This window comes from Canis aureus, chromosome 21 (assembly GCF_053574225.1).
Source record: "Canis aureus isolate CA01 chromosome 21, VMU_Caureus_v.1.0, whole genome shotgun sequence".
In the NCBI taxonomy this organism is placed as follows: Eukaryota; Metazoa; Chordata; class Mammalia; order Carnivora; family Canidae; genus Canis; species Canis aureus.
Window position 1 is genome coordinate 6,291,111 of NC_135631.1, and position 11,920 is coordinate 6,303,030.

The 11,920-nt window shown below is 52.8% G+C and overlaps 1 protein-coding gene across 4 annotated transcripts; it reads right to left on the reverse strand.

The window, feature by feature from the left end:
- Positions 1–647: 647 nt before the first annotated feature.
- On the reverse strand, positions 648–11,126 carry C21H11orf24 (chromosome 21 C11orf24 homolog). Of its 4 annotated transcripts, none has more exons than XM_077862675.1 (4): positions 10,969–11,126; positions 6,994–7,194; positions 2,797–2,970; positions 648–2,038 (listed from the first exon to the last, which is right to left on the reverse strand). In XM_077862675.1, exons 3-4 carry the CDS (start codon positions 2,870–2,872, stop codon positions 927–929), a joined length of 1,188 nt encoding a protein of 395 aa, XP_077718801.1. In that variant the 5' UTR covers positions 2,873–2,970; positions 6,994–7,194; positions 10,969–11,126; the 3' UTR covers positions 648–926. The 4 variants fall into 4 exon arrangements, with proteins under 4 accessions (XP_077718801.1, XP_077718803.1, XP_077718802.1 ...); XM_077862677.1 differs by having other exon boundaries at positions 10,895–11,039; XM_077862676.1 differs by lacking the exon at positions 10,969–11,126 and adding an exon at positions 10,358–10,674.
- Between the last annotated feature and the right edge of the window lie 794 nt (positions 11,127–11,920).

Below are 11,920 nucleotides of genomic sequence, written 5' to 3' on the forward strand. Positions count from 1 at the left end.
CCGCCACATGAGCTGATTGGGTTTCCATGAGGTGAGTGCACAGCGTGAGCTATGCAGGTTCACTGAGAATCTAGTCCGAGCAGGTCCAGGCTGACCCGCCATGCCGGGCAGCTCACATGTGGTTAAAGTGCTGGCTTCAGCTCTCTCGTGCCCAGATCAGACTCTAAGCACGCACCACTAAACAATTCAGCAAAAGGATGTCTGTGGGAAGGCCCCATCCGCATGTGGTGCCAGGGGTGCCCAGAGGCTGGCACGCTCCTCGCCAAGGGCAGGGCAGGTGTGGGCATAAGAGTGAAGCCCCAAGGGCAGCCCAGGGACGCTCAGTTTAGCTCCTGTCTTCAGTCCAGGGCGTGATCCTGGAGACCCGGGATCGAGTCCCACATCAGGCTCCCTGCAGGGAGCCTGCTTCTCCCTCTGCCTGTGTCTCTGCCCCCCGCCCTCTCTGTGTCTCTATGAATAAATAAAATCTTAAAAAAAAAAAAAAAAAGAGTGAAGCCCCAGAAAGTTACACAGACATAACAGATCCCAGGGCCTGGGGTTACAGCAAGTGTTTATGAACACGAACCCCATCATGCGTGTCCCAGGCAGGCTCACCACGACGTAAGGGTTGGAAGGACTCGGCCTACACAAATGGGGAGACACAGGGCTGAATGGAAAGCAGTCATTGCTTTAATTCTGGTCGGGATCCACCTTGGGGCCCTGCCAGCCCCGCCCACGGGGGGATCGCTGCCTGCTCCATGAACATGACTGTTTACAAAAATAAATATGAAAAAGCAGCAACTCGAGTGATCGTGGAATTTGTCTGACAGCATGTAAATGTGTTGAAGCGTCCGGCATAGCTCCAAATTGCACCAAAAGAATCTGGAAGCACTGGGTTTGGTCTCAGGCAAAATGGAAGGAGGGGTGGGCTCAGCCTCCCAGACTCCTCACAGTTCTGAGTCCGCGTACATCCCATTGATTAGATAGTCTACCTGTGTGTACTCCTTCTTCCTGTAGCTCTCGTAGGCTTGTAGGGCAAACAGAACCAAAATTATGATGAAGAGAGTCACCCCGAGCAAGAGCAGCGCCAGGAGGAAGCCTTTGTTTACTAGAGACTGGGAAAGGGGCTTGGTGGTGACCACCAGGTACTGGCCTTGGGTGCTAAGCGAGCACGAGTCTGTGGTTGGCATCTTAGAGCCCCCTGAACTCCCGGGTGTCAGGGTGGTGGAAGCAGTACCAGGTGATGTTTCAGGCAGCACCTGTTCTGGTGTCCCGGGTGTGCCTGGTCCTGTGGCTCCCCGGGTCAACGGAGCAGGGCTTGGCTGTGTCGTGGGGGACGTGACCTCCACCTCGGGGGTTGGGCTGGTGTGAGGTGCAGGTGCTGGCTCTGTGCTGGTAGTCAGCTCCTGGGCTTGTGTCATGGTGGTGGTCACTGTGGTGGTGGACACAGAAGCCACAGAAGCCACGGATATGCGGGTGGGCTCTGAGGTTGTGTTGAAGAGGGTGGGTGTGGGCCCACTTGCTGTTCCATCCATAGGCCAGGCTATCGGCATCTGGATGGTGGAGACTTGTATGGACTCATTAAGTGCTTGGGGACTCAAGGAGGGTGCCAGGCTGGCTGGGGAGTTGCCAGGGATGTGCTCGGAAGGGCCCTGTGTGCCTGTCAGGCCGTTGGCACCTGGTGTCATCCCAGGGGCAGTCTGAGCACTAGTGGCCGGTGTCGTCAGAGCTGCTATTCTTGGCACCTGCGTTGGGGATGTGCTGATGACAGTGCTGGAGGATAGAGTCTGCCGTGCTGATGACGTCAGGGCAGGTGGCAGGGGCAGGCTGGAGGTGACTGGGTCAGGGGGACCTTCTGTCCCCGTGTCTGTCCTGAGTGTTCTCCCTGCTATGACCACAGGAGAGGTGGGGTTGGCCTCCGGAGTCCCTGCAGCCAAGGTGACAGGAGAAGATGCCACCACAGACACTGTTTTAGATGTTCCATTAAGGATGCTTATAACTGTCATCACAGATGCATTTATCTTGGCTGGATTATCCGTCTGGTTGGGGAGTAAGTGCCCTTAAAGTCAGAAAAGGGAGAAGAAAGAGATACCATCACTTTTCGTCCTGGGCAGGTGGATGATTCAAAGAGTGTCTTAATTGCTGGCCTATTGGCCTGGCGTGGGTGGCTTTCCCCTTGGCTCGGTGAGAACAAACGTGATGTGTGAACACGCTTCCCTCTTATCTTCCCCCTGAGCACATGAAGCCTGCTGCCCAGCAGAGTGGATGTGAAAACTCCTCGTCCTCTGAACCCCTGGAAGGCTCGAGAGCTTCACTCTTTGATCCGATTCCCAAAACAGAGTGAAAGTCTCACCGTAGAGGTGTGAATCACTATTAACAAAACCCATCAAACACACACCTAAGTTTACAAAGCAGTAAATCATTGCCCAGATAGTCACACCATAAAAGAATTCTTGGCTTTACGAAAGAATTTGTGGCAGGAATTTCTGGAGATGAACAGTGCCTGGCACACGGCAGGAGTGTAATGAAATATTTGATGTATGAACAGATGAATTCCCCAGTGAAGATCAGATTTATAGAAAAGATTTTGCAGGGCCAAGCAAGTGACCCTCTCAGGACTCAAAGGCCCAGTCCCCTGGGGGCTTTCTACCCAAGCTGGCCCCCAAGAAGCGTGGCCTGACAACCCTCCCCAGAGCAGCATCCAGGCAGCACTGGGGCCCCCAACTCACCAGCCTAGGCTTGTATATATCCCTTGGGCTCAGGGTGCTTTGGGACCACTGTGGGCCTGACCAGCAGTCACAGAGCTTTCTCACTTACATGAATCCTGAGTTGACACTTGGCTCTTAGATAAGGACAAGAAGGAAATCCAAACGAGCACAAGGGCTGTCCACATCTTTTGGGTGACCCAGGAGCAAGGCTGGGCGGTCCCTGAGGCTCCCAGCTGGCCAATCCTCAGGCTGCTAATGGTTCCCTGCTGCTTGGCTGAAGGGTCTGTGGTCAAGAAAGAAGGTGTCTGGTCAGTAATGCACAGCCTCACCTGGGACATGGGGCATGGCACGGTACCTGTCATGGAGGGTTCTGGCAAGGACCAGGGTGCAAACCAAGCTGAGTGTTTAGACCAAGGCCTGGCGCCCAGGAAGTGTGATACGTCTTAACCATGGTGGTCTAGTGATCTGCTCTGTGCCTGCATTTGATGGGTTTAAAGCATGCCTTGACCGACCTTCCTACCCAGAGATCCTAGTGTGAAAGAGCAGTAGAGAGAGGTCAAGGTCTTTTGGTAATCAGGATCAGCCAAGATCATGTATATCTGGACCAAGCTACTTCTGTACACCCCATGATAGCCAACCGCACCTTTTTTTTTTTTTAAGATTTTAAAAATTTATTTGACAGAGAGAGAAAGAAAGAGTGAGAGCACAAGCAGGGGGAGCAGCAGGCAGAGGGAGAGGGATAGGCAGGCTCCCTGAGGAGCAGGGAACCCAATGTGGGACTTGATCCCAGGACCCTGGGACCATGACCTGAGATGAAGGCAGACGCTTCACTGAATGAGCCACCCAGGCATCCTCTGACTCACATGGGAGAAAGCATTCATTTATCTATTGATCGATCGATTGATCCATCGATCTAGATTCATCTATTCATCATGTGTCATCCATTCACCCATCTATGATCCACCCACCCATCAATCCACCTATCCAACATCTATCCATCTATCCATTCACCCCATTCATGCACCACCCATTTACCACTCACTCATCCATTCACCACCCACCCACCCATCCATCCATCCATCCACCCATTCACCACCCACCCATCTATCCATCCATCATCCATCCACCCCTCCATTCAACCAATACTCCCTGATTCCCTGCTCATGTGCTGAGCAGTGCAAACAGAACAAAAAGATGAAAGCCACACAACTCCTTCCTCCAGGCAGCTTGCCATCCCGTAGGAGACACAGAAAGAGGTCACTGCACGCTGCTGCAAGCACAGAGCAGGTGTGACTCAGTGCCTGGAAGCAGGCAGGGCATGGCACATGGGAAGGCCTTGACCTGTAAGTGGAAGCCTGATCCTCTGTGTGGAGGCCCCAAAGGTGGGTGGGGAAGGACAGAGTGCTGTGGGGCTCGGAGGGGGCACTGAATTCTGGTGGGTGGAGGGGCGTGGCCAGGGAAGGCTTCCTGGGAAAGCAACACATGAGCCATGTTCTGAAACAAGGGATGGGATCCACTTGGTGGGGAAGAGGTGGGGGAGGCGAGTGAGAGAGTAGATGACAGCGGCAGGGCCAGAGGCTGAGAGCTGGGATTAGATCAGAGATTGGCAGTCCACCACCAGGCAGTTGGGATGTGTGGGGGAAGCCCCTGCAGGCCTGAGGCAGGTGTGTCACTAGCACAGCAGGTGCTTGGGCAGGAGGGACAGATGAGGGGCAGGCATGAGCGGAGCCCAGCAAGGAGGTGGCAGGGGTAGTAATGCAGGCAGGAGGGGACAAGGCCACAGGAGGCTGCAGGACTGGACCAGGGGGGTGCCACTGCAAGAGACAGAGGTAGTTGTGAGGATCTAGTCACCCAGCTGGTTGCAGAAACTTCCAGAAATGCCATGACGCTGAGCTTCACCAGGAGGAGGACTGGATCCAGCCAGAGCCGGCTTCCTGAGTACACAAGAGTCTCCCCACCCTTACCCTGGGGCCCTCCAGTATGCTGGCAGGCTGGGGTCCCTCACTGCAGGGGTGCAGTGGGGAGTAGAGGGGCCCACTGGCCTCAAGCATCCCATTGCTTCCTGCCCTGCTGGTCCTGGGTGTGCCCTGAACCTGTCCTCAGCCCTCACCTGCCTGAGTCCCGCGTAGCTGCCTGAAAGGCCCACGTCTCCTCTCTAGGCTATGACGCGGTCACGTGCAGTCATGGGTGGTCCCATGGACTAAACACTCAATTTGAGCACAGGGAATATAGAACACAGGCATGCTGGGAGCTGCAGGGCAGGCGAGGAGTCTGGAGCTCCTGAAGACACCTCCAAAATCAGTCCTGCCTGAAGACACCCAAGACCTTTGGTCTTTCCATTGGCCCTCACCATGAAGTTCCTGGGTTGCAGAGAACATCTTGGAAGGCCCTCAAGTCACACTAAGTGAAAATGTCCTGATCAATTCTTCACCTGGCATGGAGGCTGTCCACTGCCCTGTGATTAGGCCAGCTCCTGGCGGTTACGGCAGGCTCGCTGTCTTCCCATGAGCCCTGAGTCACAAATGAATCACCTTCAAGCATCCCTACCCCAGCCCTGATGCACATGCCCCCACACAGCTTCCAGAAAGATCCTGTAACCCACAAAGGTGACCTTGTCTCCACTGCTTAAATCCCATACTATCCCAAGATAACCCCCAAACTCATTAACACAGCCAAGGTAGCCTTCTAAATCTGGCCCTGCTACCTCTTTCCCAGTGGTCCCAGTCCCACTGGGCATGTGGAATACCTGAAGGTTCCAACCCAGCACCAGGCTTAGCCACCAGTCCATCCCAACAAGCACTTCCAGTCCTGCTGGGAGCTATGCCAAGCAGCCCCTGTGCAGCAGAAAGGGATGAATGGAGGGTGGCCACATGGCGGCTTTCTGCCTCCTGTGATCAGAGGAGATTGTGGTAAAGTGATTCCAAGACTGGAAAACCCCCTGGAGCACCACCTCTTCTGGAAGGCTGGTGCATTCTTTGATGCTTCTCACACCTTTGCAAGCGTCCCTAGCTGTTTTTTAGCCTCAAATTGTACGTTCTATCCAAAACTGTCCGTAAGGGCTCTTGGTAGCTTACAGGTCTAGAGGACTCAGTCCTACAGGCTACAGATCTGCATCTGTTCTCTAGAGTGCAAAGGCATTCTTTGTTCTGACAGAAACAAGTGGGGGAGGGTGGGGAGAGAAGAAACAGGCCGACACCATGAGAAGAAAGAATTGAAACTGGAAGGTTTCAGGGACAAAGAACCTACACTTACCCCATGAGCTGAGGCAATGCAGCTGGGCTTTCGGTAAATAAATGCATTTATAAAGAAAAAAACTAATAAATGCATTTAAATGACTCTTTCTTTGGCCAGTCACATCTACTGAATGCATTTAAAATGCTACCACTGCTGAACCCAGCATGCTCCCTGTGTGTGAGGCCTGGATCTGGGGTCCGCTGTACTGGGATGATGTGACTAAGGCTTCCTGAATGTACTCCAGGCCCTAGCGCCTTCTGCTACACCCCTCTTACTACAAATCTCCAGGGCAAGGTTGGCAAATTTTTTCTGTAAAGAGCAAGGCAGCAGATGTTTTAGATTTCTGGGGTCCACGCAGTCTTTGTCTCAGCTACTGAAGTCTGCTGCTCTAGTGCAAAAGGGCTGTGGGCCTTTGTAAACAATGAGTGTGGCTGTGTCCCAATAAAACTTTATTTACAAAAACAGGCAGCAGGAAGGATTTGGCCCACAGGCCATAGTTTGCCAACCCAGCTCTAGCACTTGGATGAACTTCAAAGCTGATAATCCTGCTAAGGGACAGGGGGACCAATCCACCGTGCTGAATAGATTGCATGAATGCAGGACAGACACAGACTGTCTTGTTTGTGGTCTGGGCAGCCTCTTGTCTATCTCCTCCTGGGCCACTGCTGCTCGGCGGTTCCTCCTCCAACCCTGGCATCCGTGAGGGCCAACATACCCTGCTTGTGCAGCAGGATGGGCCCATGCAGGCATTGTAAGATCTCAACAAGAGGGCAAGAGAAAACCTCTCGAGGTGTCTGGCATTTGTGTCACGAGAACAGAAGATGGCCTAGAGGACCACATGCTCCCAGCCCCGCCTGTCCATCCCAGCTCGTGGCCCACGCTCCTGGTCTACCTCGGAAGGCAGAACCCCAGACAGTGAAGTGCCACAGAATGGGCCCCTCCTGGTTATGGGAAAGCTCAGCCCTCTGGGCTTTGCTCTTTCTTTTTTCCACCTGCAGCAAAGCCCTCTTGTGGCCCTCTCTGGGCTCACTATCCCGATACTGTGCTAACACGCAGGGCCACAGACACTCACCAGAGGGAGTTGCTTAGGGCATGCTCCCTGGCTGGGCTGTTTGCTTCCTTGGAGAGTTGTGGGCTTGGCACTGTGTGCGTTCTGGGTGAGGTCTGGCTTTGCAGGAGGTAAGAGCAACTTCGGGGAGCACTCGCAGGCCATGGCATGCTTTGCGGCAGATGTAGGACATGGACAGATGCTCCACTCTGGGAACAGACGCATCTAGGATTTGAAAAAGAGTAAATACTTCTTAGGAAAAGCTTAGGGAAAAAATCCAGGGAGAAGGGAGGCACTGAAACAGCAGCACTAAATAGATGATCATGCTGGGAAGCTGATAATGTGTATTAGAACTTTCAAAGTCAAGACTTCTGATGTAGCACTTTCTACTGCTGGATTTCTTCAAAGAAAGCAACTGGATGGATGTTTAAAGATGGAGGTCTAAAAAGATGTTAATCGTGGCATTATTTATAACAGCAAAACAGAATGGAATGGTTACATAGGGATACAGTCCCACCCACATATCAAATACTATGGTGGCTGGGATGCCTGGGTGGCTCAGCAGTGGAGCGTTTTCCTTCTGCTCAGGGCGTGATCCTGGAGTCCTGGGATCAAGTCCCTCATCAGGCTTCCTGCATGGTGCCTGCTTCTCCCTCTGCCTGTGTCTCTGCCTCTCTGTGTGTCTCTCATGAATAAATAAGTAAAACCTTAAAAAAAAGAAACAAATATCATGGCGGCTGCTCAAAAACATATAACTTCCTGGCTGACTCAGGGGAGCGTGTGGCGCTTGATCCCGGGGTTGTGAGGTTAAGCCCCGCATCGAGTGGAGATTGCTTAAAAGTAAATCTTAAAAAAAGATATAGTTTCCTATTTATTGACATGGGAAGATGTGCAGCATGTATCATTAATGATTGAAAAAGCAGGGATCCCTGGGTGGCGCAGCAGTTTAGCGCCTGTCTTTGGCCCAGGGCGCGATCCTAGAGACCCGGGATCGAATCCCACGTCGGGCTCCCGGTGCATGGAGCCTGCTTCTCCCTCTGCCTGTGTCTCTGCCTCTCTCTCTCTCTCTCTCACTGTGTGCCTATCATAAAAAAAAAAAAAAATGATTGAAAAAGCAGATCATACGATAGTATACACACCATGATCCTTTTTACTTAAACAGACATTTGTTAAGGGGTCTACAGAGATTTACACAAGAACATGATGATGGTTATGCCTGGGGAAAATACGTATACTGGTGATTTCCATCTTCTACTTCTAAATAAACAAACAAACAAACAAATGCATTTTTTTTCACACAAGCATGTAACAGTTTTGGAAAACATTTCTGAAAGGCTCATGAAAGAAAACAATGAATTGAGTATTTTGAACTATGGGAAGAAAGGGACAGAAATAACCCCACTGGATATATACAGTTTCACATGGAGATTTTAATAATTTAGAGAAACTCCATAATTTATATACCAGGAGTTGTATTTTTCTAGAGCCAACCAAAACTTTAGAGGAACCAGGAGGATAGTTGTAATGCAAAGATATTCTGGTCCACGATTCTCTCATTGATGAATATTTAAGGTAAACTCGGGAGACTAAGAAATAGCTCATCACCTCCTACTGTGACAGATATTAGTAGGTGGTGATGTGTGAGGACCACCATGGGCCCACTCCCTCATACAAACACCCACAAGGGCACACACAGCCGCACACATGCACAATGCACATGCACACACATGCAGTCACACTTATGTGTGCATACAACTGCATGCATATCCAGCTACACACATGTATAGGCACACACATGCCCACATACCGCCACATATGTATACATGCATGTGTGTGCTATTGCACACACAGTTAGAAACACAAGGGTGAACGCATACATGGTGCATTTCTCTAAGACTATGTCAAGAAACTCCACAAGTTTCTTAGGAAACTTCTACTGGATACCATCATTGCTATTCACTCCCAGGCGGTGGGACTAGTGATCACTCCCACAGAAACGGGAATTGACCGCCTTAGACTCCAGAACGGGCCCTAGTTGGGCCATGACTTCATCTCTCTGGAATGGTCCTGCCTCCATTTTCCAAAAGCATATTCTAAATGTCAAGATTCACGTGTGGGGACCTGCACTCATCTTTGTGAGTTGACTCACAATGGCAAACCCTCAACAAGATTTAAAATAATAGTTTGTCCTGCAAATGCTTCAGTGAGCCTTAAGTGAGGGGCTCACATTATTAGGGTGCAGGGAGACTGGGTACACCAAGGTTTCAGACTACAGTGGATGGAAAGGAAAGAGACCCTGGGGCAAGAGGGAATAAACAAGAAAGAATTAAGTTATTATGAAGTGGAAGACCTGCAGATAGAAAGACAGGAGTTAGGCTGGTGTTGGGAGTCCCTCTTTTTCAGCAGTCAGCTCCCCACAAATTCTGCTGGGAGGAGGTAGCACCCCTTGAGCCAGGTGACACTCCATCAGAAAGACACCCCCAGACTGTGGCCCTAGGTGTCAACTTCCTGATCCTATTTTGGTCCATGATCTTGTGATGCCTCCCAATACCTCCTGTTTCTGAAATTTTTAAAAAAGATTTTATTTGCTTATTCATAAGAGATACAGAGAGAGCCAGAGACATGGGAGGGGGGAAGAAGCAGGCTCCTTGAAGGGAACCTGATGTGGGACTTGATCCCAGGACCCCAGGATTATGACCTGAGCCAAAGGGAGATGCTCAACCACTGAGCCACCCAGGTGCCCCTGTTTCTGAATTCTTGTGTTCCCAACCTTGGCTTGATTTTTTTTAAAAAAAACTCTTTTTTATGAACCTGCTTGTTATAATGCTGAATGCTGTGTGCAAGTCACATGGAATCAGACTCCAAATTGCTGGATTCCTTTTTCTGGTCCAAACGGGTTCCTAAGATCCAATGCAAGTAATCCTTAGGCTTGGTAAAGGATTGTAAGTGTTACTCCCACATTCTGGCACTCTAGCAGGATTTCAATCACTAGCAGGATGGCCTGGGCCCCTACTCCAAGCTGGAGAAACTATATAGACCAAGAAGCAGGAACTGCAGTAATAGATGCAGGGCACACAGATACCTAATACTGACACGTCACCTGGCTGAACTTTGGCAGCAGAACCCAAGGAACACAGGCTCATGGTTTTGTGTATACAGACATTGCCCTGTGGTCTAAAGGATGTGTATACGTGGCAGATGGAAACCTGGAGAAGCGGATATCATCTTAATTACACTACTTGCTTCCTGGTTTCTCTAAGTTTTGGTATCACAGCTAAATGCTGATGGAAGGCTAGTTTTTGTTAGCAACGTGGACAAATCTGGCATTCCTTTGTCCGTGAAGCAAGTCCAGCATATAAGAGGACAATCTGTATTTTACTTTCCTCACCGATTTTATTGCAATTTTTGGAGATGCTCCCTCCGGGGGGTAAAAATAGCTGCACGTCGGTAGAGGCAGATTTCTAAGCACGATGTTCATGTCTCATGGCAAACCATGTGGATGCCGCTTCCTCCTGTCAGCCGATGGGTAACTGCACGCGACCAGGCTCACCGGGGGGAGGGAGGCAGGCAGATGGAAAGGCACAACCCCCTCCGCGGTGCGGGGCCTGGGGAAGGCCTGGGGCATCCAAAGGGCCACCTCCTTCCTGCAGGGCAGCACTTCCTGGGGCCCAGCCTTGCCCCGGGAAGACCTTCCAGGTCCCCGCGCCTATGGGAGTGTCCCGACTCTCCCATCCTCCGCTGCCGGACCAGCGAACCAGCCGGGCGTCTCCCTTGCAGCCCTCCTCCTGCTCCTCCCTCCGGCCTCTCGGTCCCCCCTGCGTGCCCCGACTGACCCCCTCCGCGTCCTCCTCTCTCCTGTCCCCTCGTCTGGCACCTGCGCCCCCGCTAATCTCTTCTCGGTCCCCCCCTGCCTCCGTGCCCCTACCTCCCTCTTTCGCTCGCAAGCCGGTTCAGGCAGCCGTGACAACAGCTCCCCGGCCGGCGGCGCGGGCCCCTTACCCGGGCGCGGCAGGCCTGCGGCGGCCGGGCGGCCGTCGGACGGCGGGGAAGTGCCCGCGGCCCCGCGCAGAGACGTGGCGGGCAGCGGAGTCAGCGCACCCGAGCTGCTGCTCAAGGCAGCCGCCCCAGCTGGCGCCCCGCCCGGCCCGCCCCGCCCCGGAAATGATGTCACGGGAGGCGGGCCCAGGAGGGCGGGGCAGCTCCGGCCCGAGCCGGCAGAGGCTAGGCGCTGCCAGGCACCGCCGAAAGGGAGCCGGAAGCGGGGGGCGTGGCCGCCCTCGGGCCCCGCCCACCGCGGGGCGGGGCGGGTCCTGTGGCTCGCGTGGCCGGAAGCGGCCCGAAGGAGCGCCTTCGGGCGAGAGTCCGGCGGAAGTGGCGGCGCTCGGCCTGGGCAGCGGGGCCGTGGGTGCCCGGGTGGGGGTGGCCCGCGTGCAGCTCTGCGCCCGCACACTTGGTCCCGCCCCTGGGGGCCGGGCATGAGGACTCGGGGTGCGGCCACGGTGCTCTGAGCGCTGACCACGTGCCCAGCGCAAGGTCATTGATTCAATTAAGCGGCGGCAGGCTAGGCGCTTTGCGCCCATTTTATAGATGCAGAAGCTGAAACTCAGAGTGTTTAGTAATTCTAAGACGCAGGATAAGAATGGGGCAAGCGTATAGGACTCGACTTAGAAGTAGGCTTGCAGGGATCCCTGGGTGGCGCAGCGGTTTGGCGCCTGCCTTTGGCCCAGGGCGCGATCCTGGAGACCGGGGATCGAATCCCACGTCGGGCTCCCGGTGCATGGAGCCTGCTTCTCCCTCTGCTTCTCTCTCTCTGTGACTATCATAAATAAATAAAAAACAAAAATAAATAAAATAAATAAAAAAACAAAAAAGAAGTAGGCTTGCAAATCACCCGTTTTGTGACTAAATCCCATTCTGTAAAACTCTCTCAGGTCCCCCCAAGTCCAGAAAG